Raw genomic sequence first — 12,998 nt, 5'->3', positions numbered from 1 at the left:
CACGCGGCCCTCACGTGGCTCCTTCCACGTGCCTGGCCCACACACGTGCTGCAGTGACTCTTCTTTGACTTAAGCACTAACGATTATTATTTCCTCTCCTGGCGAGCAAACCAGTAGGCTGCTGAGATGCTTAGAAAGGTGGGTTCATTTGTTAAAGTTGACATAGGAGCTCAGAGAGTGATAGAATTTTTATATTTCTGGAAACAAAAAATTATAACCCATTTTCTTCTCGGAAAACTAGAGAAAAAATGTGTACCCCTCCTTTCTCTTTTCCTACTTGTGCATGACCTAAAGCATAAATATGATGGATGGAAGAGACCTTAGAATTGCATGACACGAGGCAATGACAAGGGACGGGGCCTCTGTGACATAAGGGTGTGGAGGACTGTGTCAGATCGCCTCAGCTTTCTGAGCCGCTCTGAGCCCCCTGGGGAGGAGACGAGCTGGGAGCGGCTTGCAGGGCTGCTGGCGGTTAGAGAAATGTAGGGCAAGTGCCTAACACAGAGCCGTTTCAGGTGTCGAGGGCTATCCTTGATGATCCCTGCCCTGTGCTGCCACAGTGTTTCTCCATGCACCGCAGCCACCGGCCTGGCAAGCTGCTCCTGAGGGCACCCGGGCAGCTCCCGGGGAGCGGGGCCGTCAGAGGTGCTTCCTCCCTCTGAGGCAGGCGGACTCCGCCTCCCTGCAGCCTTCCCAGTGCCCCGCAGAGTGGCTCTCCCTCCTCTCCTCTCCGGCTACACACCCGGCTCCTCCCCTTTGCTCAGGTGGGCTCTGGTTTGAGCCTTCTCTTCTGTTCACGCTTTAGCGTCTCTCCTCCCCACCCTCAGGGAAAGCCAGGCTAAGAAGCAAACACAGCGCAGTCGACCAGAGGGGCCAGATGCTGCTCTTCTGACAGTGCAGCTCTGCTGTCCGCTAGCGATTGTGGAAAGCACCGTGTCACAGTGACCCTAGCTGGAGAGCAACCACAGCCTGCCATGTAGCCCCATGCTGCTGCCAAGCCGTACCTCCTAACCTGTATCTGGCTCATGGGTGTTCTGTGTCCCACGGGACCTTCTTTTACTCACGGGGGCGAGGGGGACCGTGCCTGAAAGAGATGGGCGAGAGAAAGAAACGAGACCAAGCAAAGGGTTGTCAAGGTCTACTTTACTTGGATTTTTAGTAGGTTTTATATACAGAAAACAAGGAAGTAGAAACAGAAAAATAGAGTGGGGGGATGATGAGGCTTGGGTGTGGGCTAATCAGCCCCAATCAGCATCTCAATGGCACCGAAAGCTGTTTGTGATGGATCACTCAACCCCAACCGGGCAGGGGGTCGGGAACAATTGCAGGTAGCATGCCCTGGAGCAAGCACGTCATGGAATGCATTCTTCTCGGAACTATAGCTGGAGGGCTGGGTGCTATTTTCATCTTAGGCTGTTTTCCGTGCGTAGGACAAGTCAGGACAAGTCAGGACAAGTCGTTGGAATGTGGAGGGTCTTAGTCTCCAACAGTTTTGAATCCAAACTGAGCATCATATATGTTTTCTATTTGTATTCATCTTCATGCTGTCAGATTTGATCCTCCATTCGTCCCTTGCTCATCACTCTCCTGGGGTCATTGTTCCTGGCTTTGTGTCATCTACACATCTGATAGGTGCCCTGTAGTGAGTGTGGAAGCTCCAGCTGGCTGGTCTACGTTCAGCTCTTAATCAGCTCCCTAGAATACGGTCATGCTAGTCGGGAATCCACACAACTTGTCATCTCTGTTAGGAGGCCATGGAAGTGGGGTCTTGACGTCCCCACGTGCTACACGGCAAGCTCTGGCTCTGCGGCCACACGTTCTTGTTCACACCCAGTTCTGCCAGGTTCAGCTTGTGATCTTGGATAACTTACTTTACGTGCCTTAGTTTCCTCATCTGTGAAATGGGAATGATACTGGCTCATACTCATAGGGCCATTGCGGGCTTACACAGCTACCAGATATGCAAGTACAGCATTCTGGCTCAGGCTCCTGCCAGGATCCTGAGAGCTGATTATGAAATTTTCAGCAAATTTGTGGAATAGATGCAGTCACTTTGGTGGCTTGGGATTGACCATGGTGGAAATCAGCAAATGCTACTAACCAGGGTGTCTGTCCCCAGGATAGCCTGTCGTTTAGTACCTACAGCACCCTACCATGTAAAACACAACAGCACCCAGTGCACAGTAAGCACCTGATAAATGTTAGCTGTTGTTATTATTATTTCATTTATTAACTTGACTAATGACCGTGTCAAAAGATTAATCATATCTAATTGGTTTTAATGAGCCTGTACTAGTGACTCCTGGCAATTGCCACTTCTTTTCCTAACTGCTCGTGAGACAACCCATTAATAATCTTAGACGTGAGTGTCATTTATTCCTTCCTTCCAGCATTACTGTGCCGCGTGGTAGGCCCTGCACCGGGCATGGACCAGTCAGTGGTGTGACTGGCGCACACAGGATCTTTGCTCTCACAACGCTTACGGTGTGGTGGGGAGGACAGACGTGAAGGCGAGCGCTAACACAATCATAAGCTCACCGCACGTTGCGACAGTGCTTAGAAAGCACCGCGCTGGAGAAGCTGGGAAAGCCTGGGTGGGCCCGCTTCCGGCTGCCTGGCCGCGGGAGTGCTGGAGCCGCTCTCACTGCTTCCCGAGGGCCCATCCGCACTCGCGTCTCTTCTCAACCCTGCCTTGAGTGACAGCGTGTGTCATTAGCTTGAAATTGGCCTGGTGGAAGTATTTACATTACAGACGTCAGCAGAGTTTCTCCTTTCTGGAGCTGGCTGTCGAACATCTAACAGCATAGCACTGGCACCGTGGAGGGAGAGGACCCTTCTCTGAGGAGAGGCATGGACCCCAAGACCTGAAAGGGGAAGAGCTAGGCCATGCTGGGGGGGGGGGAGTGTTTTACAGGCCTGTGCAAATCCCCGGAGGTGGGAGACACTGTCTGTCCCGTCCCACGTAAGCTGCTACAGGCAGTGGGTGAGTGAGAGCCTGGAACGATCTGAGTACCTAGCCCCGGGGAAACTTTGTCGCTTTTAATGTTTCCATGGATTTCAACCACTCCACCAGGGCCCTCTGCCTTCTCTGTTACCCCTGCCCGCCTTGGCCGAGCCTACGCAATCGTCTGCCCGTGGCCGAGGTGTCGCGTATTTGCCAGGCTGGACCGTGCGGGGTTCTACGTGGTGGGTGACGATTTTGGGTGGGCAGGAGCCCTGGCACAGCTCCAATCAGCCGAGCAGCATTCTAGCCAGTGCCCAAGGGAGGAGAGAGGCCAGGGAAGGGCCCTGGCAAAGCTGGCAGGGCTTTAGAGCCCTGCGAAGCGGACTGGAACCTGAGCCACCAAGGGAGCCAGAGCAGGCTGGGGCATGAAGCCAGGCAGATTATGCGCTGGGGACAAGGCAGACCCTCAAGCTCTCTGTTCTAGGGTAAATGGGGGATTGGGCAGAAACAGGGGACAATGCTGTGGAACCTTCTATACTGAGGCTCCATGGCACCCAGGGCTCCCCTATGCCACGCTAGTAAGGGGGTCCCTTTGCTGCAGGACGTATTCCCAGTCCCCTTGGATACTGAGGGGAGAGATATTAATGTTCTCTTTCTCCCATCACCACTTGTCCCAGAATGGGCTGATTCTCACCTTGTGAGAGAGGTTTATCCATATAGCCGAGCCTGGGAAAGATGAGAGCAGAGAGCAGAGGCAGGGGTTGACGTCAGGGACGATTGACAGGTGCTGGTCCCACCCTGGCTGCTCTTGATGGTTCCGTCTCTCCTCAGTCTGCCAACCAACCTGACCAGCCTTCAGGAGAAGGATGGTTTTGTCCTTTGCCTTCTCTGATTTCTTTTCTCCCAACATCCCAAGCAGTTGCTGATATTCACACCAATCCCAGGTGGTAGGAAGGTTGGGTATTACGATACCTGTTCGCCAGGTGGAGGGAAGGAGCCTCAGGGAGGCTGACCGACTTGCACAAGATCACACGCCGGACAGACTTCGGTTTAGGCTCTGCAATTTGACTTCTCCAACCCCAGTTCACTTGTTAGGCAAAATGAATAATAAGCCAACCACGCCAGACCCTAGAAGGATTATTGAGATAATATATGTAAAATCACTCTGCAAGCTCCTATTCAAATGCTAGTAATTTTTTACAACCATAATTAGGACTAGTTGGAAGATCTTTTGTCTCTTAACCTGATGCTCTTTTCTTCAAAATTGCTTATTCATCCACCCATTCATTCGCTAATGATTTCTGAATGTTTGCGAGGATCCAAGTGCTCCACCAGGCCCTAGGAACAGGAAGCTAAAATAGACAACTAAGAGGCAGAGTTCACGGGCTCCAAGTGAATGAGGTCCTCAGGAGGCGTGTGGCAGCTGCTGTGGGTGTCACCAAAAGCCGGTGGGTGAGTGAAGTGTGGAGGGCGTGGAGGGAGACGAGGGACGGGCTTTGCTCTGTGGGGTGTCCTGAGGCCCTGCTGGCTCAGCAAGTGCTCCTGTCCCCATGCTCCTCACCCTCCCGCCCGCTCTTCTGTGGGGCAGGGTCTGCTCTCCGAACAGTGACGGCTCAGGTGGGGAAACTGTGAACTTCAGCCCCGTGGGGTCAGCTGACTCTGATGGACGAGCTGGAGGCTCAGGTGAGGTCGAGCTGGCCTGGTTTGTTAAAAAATAAAAAAGCCAGCCAAAGGGCCATTAATCATGTGACTGTATTTCCATATATCCACTCAAAACTCAAACCAAAAAGAAAAGAAATCATGCTAGAAACAATGAATAAAATCTGGATGTCTCATTTGCAAACTTGAAGCTACAGGGGAAAATTTCCCGATTTAGAGTTTATTGCTCCCTGTGGTGCATTTAGTTATGATTAATTATTCTAAAATATATGAGCCAGGGTCCTGTCGTAGTTAGTTGAACAAACTAACTTTCCACCCTCCTCGTGGAATAAAAACACTGCTCCCGACAGTGACCTCAGTGCGTCCTTGAGCGGATGCAGTTTAGTGATGTGGGTCCAGACCGGGCATGGAGTTCTGCAGCCTGTAGCTGCGCAGAACCTAATGTCAGTGGCTTAGACCCCTCTGCAAGCCTCGACATGGATGAGAAGGGAGGACCCGCTGTGCATGCCCACACAGTTCCTTGAGCCAGCCTAGCACCACATGTTGGCCAGTAGCCCCTAATGAATTGGCATAAACCCCACCACGAGAGGGAGCATTCTGCAGGTTGGGATGTTGAATCTGGAAGTGTAAGTGGTTGCTGGTGGTGACTACAGACCACAGGAAATCTAACCCTGGCGACTCAGCTGAACAGTTGTATTTGGGTCCACAAAAGAAAATTTGGCCTCTTAAAAAAAATCAAACGGGATCCAGGAATTGTTATAAATTAGGGTCAAAGTGGACATTGCAGGCACCACGTCTTTATTGTCGTCAGCTGTCCCTACCAGTAAACCTCACAGAATGCCTTACACATAGCAAGTGCTCAGTACATGTTTAAAGAGTCACAGCATTCTGGTGCACCAAGGATTTCTGATTCACCCTCTCCAACTCCTTTTTTAAAATAAGGAAACTGAGGTCCCAATGCAGAGGAGGTACTTGCTCAAGGTTAGCAGTGAGCTGGAACGAGAGCATAAGTGCTTGAGGACCCCAGCATAAAGTTGTGTAGGTTGAGCACTGCACAAAAGCACCTGGGCAAGAGGGTGAATGGGTCTGAAATCCAGTCCACCCCTGGACTGAAGGGAGGTGTGCCTTTTTTCTTTCACAAAGGGACCGTCTACTCACGAAGCCAAGCGTGGGGCCACATCTGCTCTGAGATGTGTTTGCGCGGAATAGATATAGAAGGGCGTTGCTAAGTGAACAGAAGTCCAGACTATTAAGCATTTTATAGGGTTAACTGATTCCTTCTGCCTTTTTGCAGGCAGAAATAGTGTGATATTTGCTGTTCTGTGCCCCTCTGTATGTATCATCTATCATAATCCATACTGGTCAGGATGTAGCAGCTCATAGATAAGACAGCTGGCACAGAGAACAGGGCAGCAGTCACTCCCTCTGGAAGGCACCTGGGAACATCCCGTATGTAACAAGAGCAGGCAAACACATCAAGCCTGCCTGTCAGACTTGGTAATATTTGTTTCCTGCAGCTCCTAATGGAGTCCTGTCCACGAAACCATCCTGGGTGGACACTTGTACCAAACACCCAGGGTGAGTCGTGGGCCCGGAGGCAGAAGAGGACTGCAGGGAGGTCACGCCATAGTGCAGGAAGAGGAACTGACCCACAGCTGCATGGGCACATGCGGACATTAGGGGAGAGACTTCAAGAAACGTGCAAAGAAAAAAGAAAGTGAGATAGATCATTGAAAACACTTTTCAAAAGTTTACAGAACTAAGACAAGCCAGTTTCAATTGCATACAAAGACCCACTGTTCTATTTTTCCCAACAAAGCTCAGGCATTGTGTGAATTTTCAGAGGATGTTACAGAATGAGAGTTTCAGAGCATGAATATATGTAACTTTTCAGGAGAAATGTTCAGAAGGAAGCAGCCAACCAGTACATCACCCTGTCAGTTTAACGGCAGTAGCTCAGATAGCCTTTGTTCTGATCTTTACAGCAAGAAATACAGAAAGAGACTTCAAAATTACGTGTACATCTATGTTAATTGATCAAAACTCAACTAAGAAGTTTCTCCTGGCCCAGGGGGACCTGAAGGTCTTGGGAGTGACTCGCAGGCAGGGCCACCTGGCTCAGGGGCTTTGTCCCGGCCCTATCTCCTTCCCCCCTCCATCTGTCAAGGAGCATGTCAGATGATGTCTGCCTTCTCGGGGCCTCAGCTGTGGGCCTGGCGCTTCATGTGTGTTATTTCGTTTTGTCAACACAACCATCCTCCAAGTAGATATTACTTTCCATGGTTGTCCTCTGGGCAATTAGAGTTTAGTTAGGTCCAATAACTTGTGTGAGGTCACACAGAAGTCAGCATTAGAAGACCCAGAACTGAAACCCAGGTTTCTCTGACTGCAGAACCCATGCTCTTGTCAAAACACCAATTTGCCTCCTTCACAAACGCTAGAGGGGCACCCACCGGGTGCGGAGCCCTGGCTGTGAACAGACGCAAGAGTGGCAGAGGAGGCATCTCTGCTTTCTTTGGGTTGGAATCACCATGGTAACCTGACATAGGGTGGGGAACCATGATAGAGTGTTAGAGTCATATCATACCAGGTCTGGGCTCTGACCTATGGCCGCTATTTAACCTCTTTAAACCTCAGTTTCCTTAGTTGTAAGTGAAAATGATAATACAGTTGACCCTTGAACAATGTTTAGGTCCCTGGTGCTGACCCTGTACACAGTCAAACATCCATGTAGAACTTTGACTCCTCAAAAACTTAGCTACAAATAGCCTACTGTTGATCAGAGGGTTACCAATAGCATAAACAGTCAATTAACACATATTTTGTATGTTCTATGTATTATATACTATACTCTTACAGTGAAGTAGAGAAATTAAAATGTTATTAAGAAAATCATAAGGAAGAGAAACTGTATTTACTGTTCATTAAATGGAAGTGGGTTATTATAAAAATCTTTGTCCTCATTGTCATCAAGTTGAGTAGGCTGAGGAGGAGGAGGAAGAGGAAGAATTTGGCTTGCTGTCTGCTGGTGGCAGAGGCAGAGGAGGTAGAGGAGGTGGGAGGGGAGGCAGGAGAGGCAGGCACACTAGGTATAACTTTTATTGACAACAATCTGCATATAAGTGGAGCCATGCAATTCAAGCTCATGTTGTTCAAGGGTTAACTGTAATGTGCTTACTTCACAGGGTTGTTGGAAGGGTTACACGATACAGTACATGTGATTGGCCTAGCGTAGTGCCAGGCACATAGTAATGGCTCAATAATCTTAGGGGAAAATACGCAAGTAGTTTTCAGTTATCTTAGTATAAACTAGCTTGGTGAAGGGCGAGCTATGTCATATCCTAAAAGTAGAATCAGAATAGAGCTAAAACCTGGAGATCTGGCTCAGATATGGGGTACTCATGGTTTCCTGGGTGGAGTCCCTGCAAAGTATGGCCTTGGGGTTCTTATTTTCCAGTCATCACCATATTTAAGGGTAAAGTGGAAGAGGTGGAGCTGCCTGTGGAGAAGGTAGACATCATCATCAGCGAGTGGATGGGCTACTGTCTGTTCTATGAGTCAATGCTCAACACGGTGATCTTTGCCAGGGACAAGTGGCTGGTGAGTGTCCTGCATGCTGTCCTTGTGTTGGTCCGCTGGCTGTCTTGCCGCTCCACCCGTGGCCTACAGCCTAGGAAGAATATGAGGACCTCAGAGAGGACTTGGGCTAGGAGGTCACCTCTCCCAGGCTCCTGTCTTTAAAGCAGATCTGCTCTGGGGCACAGAATGATCATCCGTGGGGCCAACATGTCTAACTGTCAGAATGTACTTCTGTAGTCTGACCTTAGCCTCTTCTGCAAGAGTTGACACCCACTCTCTTGTCAACATAAAAGTCCATTCAGGTCAACAAGTACTTAGGAGCCGAGTGTGCTGCCCACCTTGGCTTCTCCAGGCTAAGAGGTCCTACCATATTTCACTGGTCCTCATTGGATTTAACTTCATTTATTTTATTGACTCCACGTAGGTCCCTCAAATTCTCTTTGCTCCAAAATAAAAATTGAGCATTGCTACCCTAGCCCTAAGGTGACAGTCCACTGATGAGAAATGCTGGCAAGGGGGTGCTTGTCTGGTGACTCTATGTGCAGTTCAAAATGTGATGTCTTTGTCAGGTGAATAGATTACGAGACCCATTTCCCCACAATTCATCAACAGAAACCTGGAGGGCTTATGTTTCCAGACCGGGCAGCTTTGTACGTGGTAGCAATTGAAGACAGACAGTACAAGGACTTCAAAATCCACTGTAAGTGCCCTTTTGATTCTCTGCTAGCTTCTATTGCGCATTTGGGTGGGAGGCGCGTGGATGGGCCTGGGATGGGCAGGCAGTGTCATGAATACAGGAGCTGTCCCTGCAGAGGAGATTATCTGTGACCCTTTCTGGACTCTTGCTAAACATTTCTCTTTGCTCCCGAGGGTGGGAGGTCTACAGAAAGAAAATGAGCAAAATGGTTTGTATAAGATAAATGTTCTGGGGTGAGGGAACAAATGCAATGTGATGGAAGCTGCAGAAGCTGAGATTTTGCAGAGAAAAGTGGGACAAGTGCCTAGAACCCTGCCAAGGGTCAGTCATCCCGAAAGTCCACGCCAGGGGTCAGAGATGCAGGTCTCTAGCCAGGCCAATAATTTTGAATCCTGCCTTCATGCCACTCAAACTTATCGAAATAATATTGATTCTCCTTCACACTGAGTAAAATAAGTGTTTTCTGAGGTTCCGTGGGGGATGGGTAGCAGTGGGGGTGGGGAGGAGTGGGAACTTGCTTTGAACAAGCGGACAACTGGCGAGAGCCGTGTGAGGCGGCGCGTGGCTAAGAGCGCGTTCGCCGCGCCCTGTCAGCCAAGTGCAGTGGTTCCCTGAGAAAAAATAAGATGAAAACAACTCCCGTGATTTACCTGGTCTGAAAAGGGCTGTTTTGTTCTATTTCACTTAAAGGGTGCCACTTTCCTGTGACACAGGCCTGGAAATTAATGAGATCACACTGAACGTCTTTTCACAAGGTTGGACGTGGCTGTGTCTCCTTAATCAGAACTAAATGCGAAAAGAACCCCTCACACCAGCAAGCGCACAAACAAAACAAAAGCCAGAGGCAGACGCTCCAAAGTGTCCCGAAAGTCAGCAAATCCAGGGGTCCTGTCGCGGCAGGGCCATCAAGCCCTCCTTGGCCAGATGACTGTGGGGGTCGACATTGAATCTGTGAATAATTGCCTCTTGCCCTGAGGGGCTAAGACTCCACCCACAGCTCAGCAAACTGTCGTTCCACTGATTCAAACAGGCGCCCTCCAATTGCCATTAGTGGCTGTGATGACACCCCGACTAGACTGTGCTATGGAACGTGTGTGTTTGTGTGTACGTGTTCACACTTCTGGTAATGCCAAAGTGTGAAGTTCAGAGCTCGGTTCAGGAGAAAACAGGAACGGGCAGCTGTTTCAGGCTCTGTGCCCGGAAGCCCTCTCTGAGTGCGGTCTGCCTCCGCCGGCCCGGTGTGGTTTCTACCATGGGACTTGTGGGGCAGGGAGGCAAACTCCCAAATGAGGGGAATGCGAGGTAGGGTGGCCTGTGGAATGCCTCGCAGTCTGCCAGCTCTGGCTTTAAATCCTGGCTCTGCCACTTACTAACTAGGTAACCTTGAGCAAATTATCTAACATCTTTGAGCCTGAGTTAAGGGATCATCTCCTCAATCCCACAGACTGCTCATGAGGATTAGGTGAGATGACGTCTGTTATAAAGAACATAGCAGTCTGGGTGCTGTAGTGCGACCAGATGGGATCTGGTCTCTGGCCATGTAACTAAGCCCCTTTCTGCCCATGGTCTGGCAAGGGGGCCAGACTGCTAAGCCCCTGGTGGCCCGGAATCTAGGACAGCTCTACTCTCACAGAAGATTGCAGACACGGCCCAACAGAGAACATTGATCAAATGCATGTGTAAATAGGACATGCTTTGCCCTGGAGCTGCATTGTGCAGTTCTTACCATGAAGTTGTAATGAATAATGTATTGAGGAGAACTTTTGGGTACATTCTGCATTCTCATGTCCACTTACATATTTACTGAGCTCCAACCTAGGCACAGCTCTTTAGAAACTTCCTCGTGGTTTCCAGAACAAACATACCTTGTACCTGGGAGCCTCTGGAGGTAAGCACATTGCATTGAGCCCCACTGGGGGTAGGAGAGCAAGGGATGGGGTGGTCTTTGCTGTCACTCAGCCGCTAGCCCAGAACTGGAGAGCATGTCGTTTGTTCTTGTGATTCCCACTGCAATTTCACAGCTTTTGGTAAAGATAAAAATTTTTTGTCAGTCCCATTTTTCTTGCACAGTATGCTTGTTCTGGAATATCTGTCAATGAACAAACAAACCCAAAACAACAACAAAAAAACTAAACACTTAAAAAATACCGTTAAGTCTTCTATTTAAATTTTTAAAAATAATTTGTCTCTCTCCTTTTTTATTTTTATTATTTTTTTTAGTTAAGGAAGCAAATCCATTTAGAAATCTGTTTCAAATATTGATTCTTGGCCTTTTGGCTAAGATCAAGTGACATCTGTTGAAATAAATGGAGCTTTTGGTTACTATGAGTTCTAAATCAAAGGCAAAGCACAGAGGTTGCCGGTTGCTAAGGGAACAATTGTAAGCAAACTTCTAGTGGCTTAAGAACCAGCTAAGAAGGAAAAATCTTAATGTGGGGCAGGAGAGTGAGACCTGCCAAGCCCCTCAGAAAGTGAATTGTTAGGGAAGAGGCTTCGCCCCTTCCCTTCTCTCCTCTCTCCCTCTCTCTTCTCTTTTCCTGCCTTTCCTTCTCCCCTCTCCGTCCCTCCCCTTCTCTTTCAAGCACAGGCAACCTGAGAGTGTGAGAATGCGTGAAATGCAGAACCTTCCCTCGATTTTCTCATCAACTAATAGAGACTATGGAAAGAGAGAGAAATAACTAGCATATACGAGGCTCACAATGCATATTTTTGTTGAATGATTGCATGAATAAATGAATGAAGAAATGAAAGTAAACCAACAGAGGAAGGTTCAGGTGTAGTGTTTAACTCTGAGAGAGGAGCAATCATTAAAAACAATTTTTCTACACTAGAGGAGATTTCTAGAATGTTAAAAATGGAAGGAAACTTGGTGGGTATGCTATTCAATGTCATACACAATACATGAATCTACAGCCTGCCGAGAGTCAGCAGGATGGCCCCAGCTTCCCGGCTGATGAGAAGAGTAAAAGAAAGACCTCATACGGAGGCAGCCTCCACATAGCTGGGCGTGGAAGGACGGCCTCTTGGACAGCACAGGTGCTGTCCACGGGCAGGTGCTGTCCACGGGCTTCTCCTTCACCTGCACTCCAACAGCCAGAGCCACTCTCTGGCTCTAGCCAATCTCATGCAAGGAGTCAGCTTTGCTCCTGAGAGCCTAAAATGTACAGCGCTATTGTAAACACTTTCCCTTGTGCACTGAGGAGAAACCGTAAGAGGCATCCGGTGGTACTTGTTTTCCTCTGACTGCATTCTGAGGCAGTCCCGTTCGCCCCAGCAGACACCCAAACTGTTGGGGCCAGCGTGGCAGGAGGACATAGCTACAGCTCTCTGATAAAGTCAAATTCCTTTCCTGGTACTTAATATTTCTTTTTCCTCAGGCTGTTTTTGGTACTTTTTCTTTATTTTGATATTCAGCAGTTTGACTCTCTAGGTGTGTTTGTCTTTTTATTTATCCTACTTGGGGTTATATGGAATTATTGGGTCCATGAGTTGATTATTTCATTAGTTTAGGAAAATTTTCAGCCAGTATCTCTACAAATATTTTTCTCTGCCTGATCTTCTTTCTTTTCCCCTTCAAGAACTCCCATTACACATATGTTAGATATTGTCCCATGGATCTTGAATAATATTCTTTTTTTCCCCACACTTTTTTTTCTTTGTGTTTAAGTCTAGATCATTTTTACTGATTTGTTTTCAAGTTTATTGATTATTTCTTCTGATAAATCCATTCTGCTAATAAGCTTATTTAAAAATCCTCCTTTCCTGATATTATAATTTTGATTATAATTTCACTAATGAAATTCTCCATCCATTCATGCATGCTGTCCACCTTTTCCACTAGATTCCTTAACATATTCATTAGTTACTTTAAGGTTTCTGTTAGCTAATTCCAACGTCTAAGCTATCTCTGAGTCTGGTTCTATGACTTTTTTCCTTTGATGGTAGGTCGTACTTCTTTCCTTTTTCATGTGTCTTGTAATTTTTCATTAATGCTGGACATTGTGAATAAAAGAACAGTAGAGACAGATGAATAAGTTTTGTGCCCAGAAAAGAGCCTTTTCATTTTCCTGGCTATTGGATTGGGGGTTTGAGTCCATCCAGTCCACGGTTATGGAACGT

The 12,998-nt window shown here is 48.1% G+C and overlaps 1 protein-coding gene across 1 annotated transcript in view; it reads left to right on the top strand.

The window, feature by feature from the left end:
- Positions 1-12,998, top strand: part of PRMT8 (protein arginine methyltransferase 8) — a 48,849-nt gene that overhangs the window by 17,677 nt on the left and 18,174 nt on the right. Inside the window, exons 4-5 of the mRNA XM_012783177.2 lie at positions 8,061-8,203; positions 8,795-8,882. Coding sequence (XP_012638631.1) covers positions 8,061-8,203; positions 8,795-8,882 — 231 coding nt within the window. The remainder of the gene's footprint in view (positions 1-8,060; positions 8,204-8,794; positions 8,883-12,998) is intronic.

This window comes from Microcebus murinus, chromosome 10, assembly GCF_040939455.1.
Source record: "Microcebus murinus isolate Inina chromosome 10, M.murinus_Inina_mat1.0, whole genome shotgun sequence".
Lineage (NCBI taxonomy): Eukaryota > Metazoa > Chordata > Mammalia > Primates > Cheirogaleidae > Microcebus > Microcebus murinus.
The sequence above is the reverse complement of the archived record's forward strand: the minus strand, read 5'-3'. Positions and strand labels throughout refer to the sequence as shown.